Source organism: Aristolochia californica, unplaced genomic scaffold (assembly GCF_029961685.1).
Source record: "Aristolochia californica isolate CCGP_79_NKW_82.1479 unplaced genomic scaffold, dmAriCali1.0.hap1 SCAF_5, whole genome shotgun sequence".
Lineage (NCBI taxonomy): Eukaryota > Viridiplantae > Streptophyta > Magnoliopsida > Piperales > Aristolochiaceae > Aristolochia > Aristolochia californica.
The window spans coordinates 4,037,203-4,051,766 of record NW_027182214.1 but is presented as its reverse complement, the minus strand read 5'-3'; the positions used below and the strand labels follow the sequence as shown (position 1 = coordinate 4,051,766).

The 14,564-nt window shown below is 43.2% G+C and overlaps 1 protein-coding gene across 4 annotated transcripts in view; it reads right to left on the bottom strand.

Moving 5' to 3' along the window:
* Positions 1 to 14,564, bottom strand: part of LOC137966158 (protein GET4-like) — a 63,936-nt gene extending 49,372 nt beyond the window's left edge. For all 4 annotated transcript variants that reach the window (XM_068812692.1, XM_068812693.1, XM_068812695.1 and 1 more), the window contains exon 1: positions 14,399 to 14,564. In XM_068812692.1, coding sequence (XP_068668793.1) covers positions 14,399 to 14,446 — 48 coding nt within the window. In that variant the 5' untranslated portion in view covers positions 14,447 to 14,564. The remainder of the gene's footprint in view (positions 1 to 14,398) is intronic.

Genomic DNA, 14,564 nt, shown 5'->3' with positions numbered 1-14,564 from the left:
GCAGATCAACCGCCATACAGAACTGAAAACCAAACTTTCCAAGAAGGCTGATCCACACCTTCCAAGAAAAGCTGCAATGGAGAAGAATATGGCTAGTAGTTTCATTTTCAGAGTTGCATAATGGACATATGAGATCCACTGAGGGGTGACCTCTTCTTCTCAATACAGTTGTCGAGAGAATTTTACCTTGACAGGTACTCCACATGAAGAACTTTACCTTTGGAGGGGCACATAAATGCCATACAAATTTGATTTCATTCACCCTCCAAGCTGAGTTACCGCTGTTTAAAAAGCCATATGCTGATGAGACCGTGAAGGAACCCTTTTTGTCTGGCCATCAAATGAGCTTGTCAGCCTCCAAAGGACGAATTTTAAACGAAGCAATAAGGTCCATCAATCGACTAGCCTCCAGAGCCTCACTATCCGAGAGACCTCTTCTAGGATGTAGATTCACATCCCCCCTCAAAAACTTCTGCTACTAATATCTCTCTACGAGTCGTGAGAAGATAAAGACTCCTAAATGCAGCCTGCAGGGGCTCTTGCCCAATCCACAAATCATCCCAAAACTTGAGCGATCTACCATTGCCTACATAGAATCTACTAGCCGAATGGAATTTTGGAAGCAGAAGGTATAATGCCCTCCATATTGGGGAGAGGGCTCTACGATTCCCACCAAACATCCACCAGTGAGGATCCCCACCCACCTTTGTGAGAACCATTTCCTTCCAAAGATTTGAGGAGTGAGAATTAAACTTCCATAGCCATTTCAGCAACAAAGCTTGATTCATATCTCTAGTTTTCCGGATTCCCAGGCCACCCATATACTTTGGCATGCATACTTCATCCCAGCTAACCAGATGGTACTTGAAAGTATCACTCGATCCCCTCCATAGGAAACGTCTCGTTAACCTATCCATTAATCTTACAAATTGCAACAGGGCAAGACATGAAAGATAGGGCATAATTGGGAATACCGGCTATGCAGAACTTGAGAAGGATGAGCCTCCCCGCTTTACTAAGAAGTCGTCCCTTCCATGATGCCAGGCGAGATTCCATTGTTTCCACCACCGGATTCCAAAGCCTCTTGCAAATACGACCATTGAAAAGAGATAAACCAAGATATGTTCCAAGTAAGTGACTTATTGTGCATCTAAATATACTTGCCATCTCACTGAGAAGCTCAAGGTTAACATTGAAGCCCATTAAGGAAGTCTTTCCCCAATTTACTTTTTGACCAGAGGATACCACAAAAAGCCCCAACACTGCTTTAATCTTTCGTGCACAATCAGTGGTGCCGACTCCGAATAATTATGGTATCATCTGCATACTGGAGGATGGGAATATTATAAGCTGAACTGGAGCTAGTAGGGAGGAGCCACCCAAGATTACCAGCCGAGTAGAACATAGCAAATAGAAATCCACCAATCATATTGAATAAAAGCGGGGATAGGGGATAGGGGATCTCCCTGCCTAATACCTCTGGTCCCTTTGAAATAACCACATACGGAGCCATTGATGAGGAGCGAGTATGAAGCCGAACCCACACAACTTCTTATCCAGAATCTCCATCTGTTGCCAAAACCCATCTTTTCCATGATCTCATCTAACAGGATCCAATTTACTCTGTCAAAAGCCTTTTCAAGATCTAACTTTAGGGCAATTCTAGGATCCTTGTTGCGCTGAAAATGATCAATAAGTTCGTGAGCAGCCATAGTAGAGTCCAGAATCTCCCTTCCCTTCAAAAAATCCCCTTGCCCTTTGTGAATAAGTGATGGAAGGAGAGCTTTGAGATGGTGCGCCAAGATTCTAGCTATTATCTTATAAGCACTAGAAATGAGACTGATAGGCTTGAAATCCTCTGGTTTCTCCACACTTTGCTTCTTCGGGACCAATGCAATAAAAGAAGCACCAATACTATGAAACGTGATCCCATTGCTGAAAAATCCATTAACCATGGCTATGATATCCCCCTTGAGACGAGGCCAAAAACTTTTTAAGAAATCCCCATTGAAGCCATTAGGGTCTGGTGCCCTATCACCCTCCATGCCTAAAATAGCACATTCGACCTCTCCCAATGAAAATGGCAACTCCAGAAAAGAGGCAACTGCTGGAGATAGGCGAGAGAACCTGATATTCTGAAGTTTCGGTCTATAATAACATTCCTCCGAATATAAATCTATGAAAAACTTGAGCAACACATTAGTGATCGAAGTCCTACACGATGTTACCTCATTATTAATGCATAATGAAGTAATACGGTTGGACCTCCGCTTAACCGAAGCTACTGCATGAAAAAAAATTGTGTTGCCATCTCCCTCCTTTAGCCATTTAAATTTGGCACGTTGTTTCCAACGAACCTTCTCTTGATGGAGAAGTAAATGATTTGAATTTAGAGAGATTCAGGTAGAGAACTCCGCTAGAGATAAATACCTCTGCTCCTCCGCCAAGTCAAGGTCCGCAATTTGGGAGATAATGGAAGACTTCTCAGTAGCCAGAGAAGTGCTATGCTCTGTGGCCCACTCTTTAATTTTCTTTTTTATAAACCGAAGCTTTAGAGGAAAAGTCCACTCCCGCCTGCCCATGTCTGGTCCCTCGGCACACCATTCATCAATACGAGCTTCAAAATTTTTGGTAGATAACCATGAATTCTCAAACCGGAAAGGAGAGGGGCCCCATTTCTCAAAAGAAGTGGTCATCATGATTGGCCAATGGTCTGATCCCACCTTATTCAAAACCCGACCTGAGACATTCCCAAAAAGTTGCAGCCACACTAGACAGGCCAAAAACCGATCTAATTTGGACAAAATAGGTTGTTGTTGGTTATTCGACCAGGTATAATTTTTTCCCGAGAGGGGGATCTCATCCAACCCACACCCACCAATGAAATCAAAGAAACCTCGCATAGAAGTAGAAATGCGATTGGCTGGCGGTTTCTTCTCACTGCAGTATCGAATGGCATTGAAATCACCAACGAAGAGCCATGGAAGTCTCCAAGACTGGAAGAGATTACTGAATTCTTCCCAAAATAAGCCACGCTCACGGCATCTGGTCGGACCGTTTATACCCCCTACACACCAGATTTTGCCCAAGGAGAGGTCTCTAAACTGCAGACCCAAAGAGAAACGGCCTTCAAACACGTGCAAGGAAGCCAATAGCGTCGAGTCCCAAGCGACTAGGATACTTCCCGAGTTACCCTCAACATTGACAGTCACCCACTTAATAGAAGAATTGGACCAAAGCTCTTTGACAATAGCATCGGACATCTCATGACACTTTGTTTCTTGGACGATCACAATGGATGGCTTGAATTGAGAAATAAAATTAGAGATCACTCCCCTCTTCCGGAAAGCCCCAATTCCTCGAACATTCCAGGAAAGCATGACCAATTATTACCATACTTGATGACACCGGATGCATTTCTGTCTCTAGGTAACGGGCCTCGAAAATTCGTTGTATTTTCCGAAACGAAGGATCGAAGAACCATCATCAATTTTCTATTCGATACATAGGTATAGAGATTTAAAACAGAAATTACAAGAATACCCTTAGAAATATAGATATTTACAATCTCATCCCTTATATACAATAACATCCCCCCTTAAATTGATGCTGGGAAATCAACCAACAACAATTTGCCAACAAAAAATTGATGTCGCTGCCGAGTCATTGCTTTAGTGAAGACAGCGGCAACTTGGAGATCCGAAGATATGTAAGGAAGAGAAATCACCCGACTATCCAAGCTATCGCGGATAGAATGACAATCAACCTCAATATGCTTGGTGCATTCATGGAGAACAGGGTTGGTGGCAATCTGAATAGCACTAGTGTTGTCAGCATGAAAAGGGGTAGAAGTAGTCTAAGGGAACTCAAGCTCCGCAAGAAGACCGCGTAGCCATACAATCTCAGAACAAGCGGTGGACATGGCACAATACTCAGCTTCAGTAGAAGATTTAGAAACAAGATCTTGTTTCTTACATCGCGAAGAAATTAAGGCATCACCTAAAAACATACACCAACCCGTAGTAGAGCGACGGATATCCAGACACCCAGCCCAATCAGCATCACTATAACCAATAAGTTTAAGGGAGGAGCCTGTAGGAAAGAATAACCCACGAGTAGGAGAACCTCGAAGATAGCGGATGATACGGCGAACGGCAACAATATGGAGATGACGAGGAGAGGACATAAACTGACTGACCTGATGAACGGCATAGGAGATGTCGGGGCGAGTAGTGGTCAAGTAGATGAGACTCCCAACCAAGCACCGATAGACAGTAGGGTCATCTAGAAGGTCCCCTTCATCTTTCCTGTACTTGACATTGACCTCCATAGGAGTAGCAACAGAAAAAGTGTCCTCTAAACCAACCAAGGTAATAATATCTTGAAGATACTTATGTTGGTTTAAGAAAATACCAGTGGCCCGATGATGGACTTCCAGGCCTAAGAAGTACGTGAGCTGGCCAAGATCTTTCATATGGAAAGTGGCATGTAACACCTGTTGCAGCTTGGTAAGCAGTCCAGAGTCAGTGCCAGTAATAATGATGTCATCCACATAAACCAAGAGAATTGACCATGCCCGCAGTAGACTTATGATAGAATAGAGATGAATCATACTGACTCTGTGTAAACCGGTGGAGAATCAGGGTGCCACAAAATTTCTCAAACCAAGCCTGGGGGGCTTGCTTAAGCCCATACAGAGGACGACGAAGCTTGCAAACCTGATCAGGAGAGGAGTAGGCATACCCGAGGGGAGCTTCATGTATACATCTTCCTGGAGGTCACCGTGGAGAAAGGCATTGTGCACATCCATCTGATGCAGTGGCCAAGATTGAGAGGCTGCAATCGCGAATATAGTACGGACCGTGGTCATCTTGGCAACCGGCGCAAATGTCTCCTCATAGTCAATCCCATATTCTTGTTTCTTGCCAGAGCTACTAGCCGAGCTTTGTACCGATCCAAAGAGTCATTAGAGCGAAGTTTAATTGAGAAAACCCATTTACTGCCAAGAGGCTTAATCGGAGGAGGGCAAGGAACAATATCCCAAGTGTGATTCTCCTCAAGTGCTTAAAGTTTTGTTTGCATTGCATGCTGCTAACACTCATGTACCATAGTCTGTTTGTAACAAGTGGGAATGGAGATAGATGATAAAGAAGTGACAGGAGATACAGTGGAGGAGAAACCATACCAATGAGGAGGCCGAGAAGGGCGAGTAGACTGGCGAAGAGCGGTGGAAGCTGGAGCAGGAGGAGGATCAGGCGCCAGGACAAGATCGGGAGGGGGCACAGAGGAAGTAGAACCAAGCTCGTGGCCACTACGTTTGCCATACATAAAACTAGGTTTGAACAGTTCACAACTGGCGGAGAATCATCAAAGCAAGGTAGAAGAGAAGCAAGGTAGAAGAGATAAAGAGGCAAACGGTTGCTCAACATGAGATTGAAAAAAATATTGATTTTCAAAGAAAACCACATTCCGAGAACACGTAGATGACGAGCAAGTGGATCATAACAAACATAACCCTTTTGAGGGATAACATAACCAAGAAAAGCACATTTAACTGATTGGGTTGTAAGTTTATGTCGTTCATGAGCAGGAAGATGCACAAAACGAACACAACCAAATGTCCGAAGAGCAGAATATGAAGGAGAACGGCCAAACAACTTAAAGAAGGGAGAAACATGATGTAATGTAGGAGAAGGTAAACGATTGATCAAATGAACCGAATTAGAAAGCGCTTCACACCAAAAACGAGAAGGAACAGAGGATTCAAGTAAAAGGGTGCGGACCACATCAAGAAGATGACGATTTTTCCTCTCAGCAACACCATTTTGTTGCGGTGTCGAAGGACAGGAGCGTTGAGAGACGATCCCTGTGCTTTGAAGAAAGTCTTGAAACGCATGAGACATGTATTCGCCGCCAGAATCAGAGCGCAAGACCTTGATTTTGGCAGAGAATTGAGTCTATAGAAGCGCAAGAAAACGCTTGAATGCTAAAAAAACATCGGCCTTAGCCCGAAAAAAGTAAAACCAAGTAAACCGACTACAGTCATCAATAAAGGTGACAAGGTACTTGTAATGCGCATGAGAAACAACAAGAGCAATTCCTCAAACATCAGTATGAATAAGATCGAAACATTGTAAAGCATGAGAGGCATTATAAGGAAAAGGTAAAACTTTACTTTTGCCAAGTTTGCATGACGGACATTCAAAAGAAAGATCAAGAGAAGAACACACATTATGTCCCAAAACACCTGAATTAAATAATTTTCGAAGTACATCAGAGTTGGGGTGGCCTAGACGTTTATGCCACATCTTAGGTCCAAAATTAACAACATGACAGGCAAAAGAAAGAAAAGGAAAACTAGGTTAAAGAGGAAAGAGTCGTTCCACTTTAGGCCCCTTCGTGATCATCGTCCTGGATGCTTGATCCTGCACAACACAACCAGATCAAGAGAAATGGACATTACAATTATTATCGACCAATTGACCAACAGAAATAAGATTTGTGGTGAGGTCAGGAGACACAAAAACATCAGTTAAACAAGAGGAAAGATCACCAACAGCACTGATAGGCAGAGAACTGCCATCAGCGGTGTTAATTTTCTTATGGCCATCATAATTACGGACATTGGAAAGAGAAACAACAGTATTGGTCATGTGATTAGAAGCTCCGGAGTCAAAATGCCATGGCTTAGAAGAAACTTTAGGATTACCTGAGAGCCCAAAAGTAGAGAAAGCATAAATGATCATCTGTTATACCATCTCAGGAGTGAGTGTGGTCGGTGGGGCGGAAGTTGTAGGTGTAGCAGGAACAACCGGCGAGGCAGCAGACAATGCAAGAGGAACAACCGGTGAGGCAGCAGGCAATGCCGTAGAACTAGAGGCACCAGCGTAGGCAGGATAAGCAGTATTCGGCCTCCGCGCAGCTCGAATGGAGCAAGTAGTGATGATATGACCGGGTTTCCTGCAGTAGCTACAAAACTTTCTAGGGCAATCCCGTAAACATGACCAAAAGCTTTACAACAATAGCAATGAACAACACGCATGTCTCGTCCCTTATTCCTCACCTGGGTTGCATAAGCCACAGTGACAGGGGCACTAACGTCAGCCCAATGTTCGATGCCAGCCTGAGTGGCTAGACGTTGCTCCTCACGGAGGAGTTCACTGAAACAAGCAGCTAAAGAGGGGACAGGATGACGATTCATCAAATTAGACTGTGCAATGCCAAAATCGGAACGGAGCTTCATCAAGAATTGATCTCTCTTGCTTGTTTCATGCACTGCTTGAATAGCAGAGAGAGCTATAACGGGAACAGTAGAATGAACAATGTCGGCATAGTCAGCCCCAAAGGTTTTGAAAACCTGAAAAATATTCCTCGATGGATAGACTGCCTTGTGTGAAATAAGCCATCTCATACTCCAATTGAAAACTCCGAGCCGAGTTGTCTTGATGATAAACTTGGGCGAGATAACTCCACATGTCAGTCGTAGTTCTATAAGGCCGCAAATTGAACACAAAGTGAGGCTCAACGGAGCCAAGGATCCAGGTCATGACCCTAGCATCCTTGACTGTCCACTTGGACAAAGCCTCAGCCTCCCGAGGTGCGGGATCAGTCCCATCTATATCACCCCATAACTCCTTTCCCATGACAAATAAACGAAACTGAAATTCCAGGCACTGTAATTTTTACCCATGAAACAGATAGGGAACTGGTCTACCTTATCAGATGACATGATGCCCCTACGTGAATATGAGCCACTCTTTCGTGGCTGCAGCGGTAGAAAAGGGTCGCGGCAGACGCTGCAACACGTGTACAGAGCAAAAGAAACGTCCTGGAGTGGACCTTTGCTCTCGTCGCACACCAAAAAAAAAACGAAGCCAATGACCCCGTCGAACACCAAAAACGAACCGTCCAATGCCAAAAACGAAGATGGTCTTGTCGAACACCAAAAACCGAAATGCCCGAGAGAGGAGCTGCCGAAATTCGCTAAATCCGAGAGAGGAACCTCTGAAATCCAAAAGAAAAACCCACAAGACCCTCCGAAATCCACTACAAATCGAGAACCGAGAAAGAGGGAAAGATAACGCACCTCTGAGAGCACAACGCCGAGCCGATTTCTCCACCACCGAACCAAGACCGCCGAAGGCACCGAAAAAGCTTGAAAAAACAAAAAATCAGGGCGCGGAACGAAGCTCTGATACCATGACAAAGTTTCCGAAAATCCGTTTTATTTTTCGAAACGAAGGATCGAAGAACCATCATTGATTTTCTGTTCGATACATAGGTATAGAGATTTAAAACAGAAATTACAAGAATACCCTTAGAAATATAGATATTTACAATCTCGTCCCTTATATACGATAACATCTTGACACTTTGTTTCTTGGACGATCACAATGGATGGCTTGAATTGAGAAATAAAATTAGAGATCACTCCCTTCTTCCAGAAAGCCCCAATTCCTCAAACATTCCAAGAAAGCACGATCATTTATTACCATACTTGATGACTTCGGATGCATTTCTGTCTCCAGGTAACGGGCCTCTAAAAATTGCTCCCATAAGATAGGCCAAAGCCATCATTTGCTGCCAAGATTCCGCATCATATTTGTGACTTTCCACTTGGAGTGCCTTGACCACACGGCCAGGTCTACCAAGAGAGAGAGGGGTTTGGGGAGTAACTGGGTTGTCCTGATTGTGGAGATTAGCCGGCGTTGGAATTCTGGAGACATTAGTGTTTGTTTCTTGTTGAGGGGGTAAGTGAGCAGGCTCTGTTATTCCCAATCCGGTGGAGTCCGAGATATCCGAATCCTTACCTGTGTTCGTAGAAAGGTCGTGAAAGAGAGATGTCACTTGACAATTTTCTGTTAGAGTTTCGGAAGTAGTGAATTGGCTAGCTTGGCTAGATTGTATGTTCTGGAGTGTATGCTCGAGATCAAAATTAAAATTGTGTTGTGAGCGGTTATGATCTCGAGAAAGAAGATTCCAATGGCGGGTTGAGGAAGAGGATGGGGGATCGAGAAGACTTTTCTGGGGGAGAGGTAGGGTTGCGCTAATTGAGGGGTGGTTTCCTTGGGAATTGGAGCCATGGGATAGGGAAGCAGAGGAGGAGAGTAGTGTGGCTTGCGGTATTTCTGGGCTCAAGTAGATGGGGGTAGGTGTACAGAGGGTAGAGGTGTGGGAGTTCGAGAAAGTTGAAATGGGGGTTCCCGAAGCAATATTTGAAATTTCTGCTATAAAATTTGAAAATTGCCTTGAAAAAAGTGCACACCCTCCTTCATTGAACGTTGAGCCTGTAGACGGTCTATCTGCACCATTCGAAGAAAACTCTTTTGAAATTGGAAATTGGAGCCATGGGATAGGGAAGCAGAGGAGGAGAGTAGTGTGGCTTGCGGTATTTCTGGGCTCGAGTAGATGGGGGTAGGTGTACAGAGGGTAGAGGTGTGGGAGTTCGAGAAAGTTGAAATGGGGGTTCCCGAAGCAATATTTGAAATTTCTGCTATAAAATTTGAAAATTGCCTTGAAAAAAGTGCACACCCTCCTTCATTGAACGTTGAGCCTGTAGACGGTCTATCTGCACCATTCGAAGAAAACTCTTTTGAAATTGATTGAGTCAGACTTTCGAAAGCCGTACCTGGATGGGGCTTTGGATCGTCTTTTTGGAGACTCCCTTCTTTGCACTGCGAACCGGAAGATGTGTGAACTTCGTCCTCCCGATTTTCATCGTCATTCCTTGATTTTGATTTAGAGATGGCAGATGACGCTTCAAAGAGGGATGTTTCGTTTATTTTAGGCACCTTCTTCAGTGTCTGGAGGCTCGCGCAGGAGTCTTCGGGAAGACACATACACCGGGAGTATTTTTCGAGATGTACCATTGACGAGCACTTGTTGGAGTCATCGGGACTCGGGTCTATGATTCCCCGGATTTGAAATGCCTTTTGTATTTCGAAAAGCGAGTTGTCATCTCATTTCGAAATACTTCCCCAGGAATTTGAATTTGAGCCCGAGTTTGATCCAGAACTCGGTAAAGAGCTTGACTCACCTAAATCCGATGAGTTAAAGACTGTGTTGACTCGGCTTGGGGGTGAGTTGGGCTCCAGAGTAGTTCATCTCCTTTGAGTCCGACGAAGCTCCGGCAATCGCAAAATCTCCATGGCTCCGAAAGACATCTCAAGCCATACGAAATCGCCGCCAAAAATTAACTCCATGAAGAGAGATTCAGGCCAACCCATGTTTGGGGCAACGAACGCCTTGGCGATGTCCAATTTCTTTTTCTCCATCGTGTCGTCGTCCCATCTTATGATGGTTCCAAAAGCACAGAATACTCGTCGCAGGACCTCCTCCGACCACAATTCTATTGGAAGTCCCTTGACGGATATCCATTGTCCAAGGGGAAGATTTCTGGGGGTTTCCTCCCATTCTGACACTGTTATCTCAGTTTCGGCCTCCCATAAGCTTTCGTCAAGGGCTATCTTCACCTCCTCCCACGAGTTAAGAAAGACCAGCCACTGCCGAGTGCTCAGCCAGGAGATTTTCGGGAGGTAGTCGATTTGGATTTTATTCCGAAACTAGTACGCAAGGGTCTCATTTGTCCATTCGACGGACTTGGTCTTCACCTTGAGGGCTGATTTGAAAGCTTTACATCCGATCGAGAAGAGATCAGAGGGCAAATGTATGGCAATATTTTGGTTTTTGTGGGGAGGGGATTTCTGGCCTGACGGGATCAAAATATTCAAAGGTGGGATGGATTTCTGAGATGAGAGAGGGGGGAACTGAAGGTCGTCTTTTTTGGGAGGGACGGGATGAATGGATGGGGGTCTCAAGGGCGATTTCGATGGGATGAAGCTTAGTATTTTTTCCCTCAAAAATTTCCAACAGAAGGATGTGCCAAATTTTTCGAGGAGGTACACTCGGGCCATTATCAACATACCTTTGCTTTGGACGACTTTCAGCGTCCTCGTTCCTCTTTGTCGAAAACCCGAAACGGAGAAAAAGAGCTTTCCGACTCTAATCTCCCGAAGCCAAGGAACTTGCAACACTTCTTCATCTACGAGACAAACTGCGAAATCCAAGGCTGCAGCCAACGGGATTGAGACGAAAGATCGCTTATTTCCATTTTTCATTGTAATTCGTATCACCTTTTCGGTTCTCCTTGGTTTGAGCTCCAGCGAGATTTCTGAATTTCCGACGACCCACGCTATTTCTTCTTCCTTTCATTTTTCTTTTTTCCCGGAATTTCGGCCCCTTGCCGTGTGCCATTCTCCGTCACTATCTTCTTCCACTTGGTTGGGATCTCCATCTTCTTCCACTCGATTGGGGTCTAGAGGATGTGAGAGATTGGGAACGCTTTCCCCCATCGACAACCTTACCTTCGGCTTCGCCGGCGTCGTCTTTGTCGTCGTTGTCTGTGGTTGGAGAACGAACGATTCCCCTCGCAGCTCCCAATGTCGCATCCCAACGTCGGATGTATGTTAAACACTCAAAAAAAACTACAAAGATCTTGAGTTTAATAGTTGGGAAAGAGGTTTCCTAAGTCGACTAGTCATTTTGGGATAGGGCCTTGGACCCAACTTAGCAAAATAGCTCAGTTGGCTAAGCCCCATCCCAGGCCCATAAAATAAAGGTTTTTTCCCTTTCGACCTTGGACCCAATTTAACATGGTATCAGAGTAGGTACTCATATGTGGGCCTATACCTAAAAACTATCTACTTGTAGAGCCACAAAAAGAGGGCTTACCTTGGACCCAATTTCACATGGTATCAAAGCAGGTACTCACCTTGGACCCAACTTAACAAGTTAATCACATAAAAGTAAGTTGCTTCAACCAGATTGGCACCCTCCACATGAAATGATACATGCATCTTCATAACAGCCTCCTTTCCATCTCACTTGATTGAGGGGATATATAAATAATAGGGAATGAAAACCAGGACCAGATGACAATTTGCATAACAAAGACTAACTTTTTTTTTTTAACAAAAATCATCTCAACTTATATAGGTTTCAAAGGAGAGAGAGAAAGAGAGAATACCATTTACAACAGTTACTGAATTAAAAAATTCATGTTATATGCTAGAAACAATACATTATTCAAGCTCATGCAGATAAGAGAGTGTAAGGGAATCAAAAGGGATGTTTCTGGAAGTACAAAATTGGTCTCCTTGAATTACATGCATTCCAAAGTTGCTCTGAAGAACTAATACTGTAAGGTACTTTTTGTAGAATAATGCTGCAGACCAACTGAAAAATAGGGATCAGTCTTTGAATGGAAGTATAGACATCATTTGCAACTTCAACAAATAAAATATAAGCATGCACCAAAAACAGCTGTTCTGCACTGTAAAGCACTTTCTTCTAAACTTGGTTCTGGATAAGACAGCTCAATAGTATCAAAGAACAACAAGAGTATTAAGCAAATAGATTGCATGAAAAAATAACTACCAAACAGATATGTGAATAATGACAACAGTAGAAGTTATAAAGAGAATTTAAAAAGGATGACCTAGCAATAATCTGGTATATGATAGATTAGAATGTTAGAAAAAAATCTAACATGTGTGATGAAGCTAGGTTGCAAAGATAATGATGATGATGATGATGGAAATAATTATATTGCATCATCAAAGAAAGCAGGAAAAGACTGATAGCTGCTTGTGCCAAGTTGGAGAGAGAACTACTTCCCATTCTGGGTATTTCTTCAGAATTCACACTCAAAATATCCATTCTTGACACTAGAAAGACTCACATAGGAGACCGAACAAGTAGCGACTGACTGAAACTAAATACGCAAATAAAGGCGCTTCAGATAGCGCATAGAATTTGCCAAATAGGTGGAACCACCGTGAATATCTTGCCATTAGTTATTCTTTATTCATTTTTTTCTATTTTTGATGAAAATGAAAAGAGAGGATTTCATGAAGAAAAAGGGAAAGGTAGAGTTAAATGTGATTTTACCATCAAACCGTAAGCCCCAGAGCCACAAAAAAGGTGGCTAGAAAATCTTGGATCAAGTTCCACCAAATTGGATACCTAAATTGGTCAACTGGACAAAGCTCCTGTCTGGCCATCTGAGCAAGGATTCTGTAGACATCACAAAGACTATTCAACATATTCTAGATCATCTTCTGTTTAGTAATCAAATCGTCGTTAACCAACTAGCTGCTCCAAGGAATTGATCATCTGGATACAAGAAGACTTAAATGATTATGTGAGATTTATGTCTTCTTCTTTGCTGTCCAAGCCCAATATAAGTCAAGCCATGTTGACAAAGTTTATAAAACAGGGCCCTATAAGAAACTCGAGAGGCATTACTATTCTTTTGGGATGTTGAACCTCACATCCTGGTGGGACTTTGAACCAAACACAATAGAGACCAATGCCGCCAGCCCCAGCCCCCCCCCCCCCGATATGGCCATTGAGGCAAAGCCCAATTATTCAATGATGAAATTAATGACCGACAGTAATCTTCTTCATGGATGCCTTCAATCACCAAACAGGAAATGATAGGATATGTCTCCAAATTCTAGTTGTTCTGGACAATGGGGATAATAATGGAAAAATCAGCAAACGATGCCAATAAAATTTCTCTACTTTCTCCTCATACCATCAACACTTAACCAGCAATGATATGGATGGTTATCAAGGGCCAGCAAAAGTAAGGAACAATTTTGATGCAGCCATCTTAAAAGTTAAATTTACTTGTTATTGCAGATGCATTAAGAATCTTCCATCACATAAAATTACCACAAAAATACTGGAGAAGTCTACAAACTGAAAACTTCTGCTCTGCCCAAGCCCTACATAAGTCAATCCATGTTCACAAAAGCGTATACAACAAAGTCATATAAGCAACTCGAGAAGCATTACTATTTGTTTTGGATGTTGAACCTCATACCCTGAAGGGATTTTGAACCAAATAAACTAGCGACCAACTCCCTCCCAATAATTTAATGATTAAATTGATAACCGACACTACTCCAATTCATGAATGCTCCCAATTCTAGCTACTGGAAATGGGGCACAACAACGGCCAAACCAACAAACCATGCCAATAAAATTTTGTCGTTTTCTCCTCATACCGTAAAACACTGATTAACCTACAAAGATATGGATATGAGTGGATCTCGAGGACTAGCAAAAGTAAGCGAACAATTTTTATGCAGTCTCATTAAAAGTTAAATGTACTGGTTAATGAAGATGCATTGAGAATCCCTCATCGCATAAAATTACTACAAATTTGATGGAGGAATCTACAAAGTGAAAAAAGAAACGGCCCTTCCTAATCGAATAGAGGCGCACTATCAAATTTAAACTCATGTTTTCTACAAAGATTTCCTGAATTTCGAAACGAAACGACTACAACATCAATCCCTACCAATCCAATTTCAAAATTTTATCATCTTACCTCTTGAGCAGGAGCCAAGACACCTCTTCTGACTCTCTCTCGAACCATGATCAGGAACCTTCCCTAGTGATCAGAGATAGAAAGAAAACCTTCTCCTGAGAAAGAATGGAGGATTCAAGGACAAAACAGATCTATGGAGAGGCGCTCTCAGTGGCACGGAGGGAAA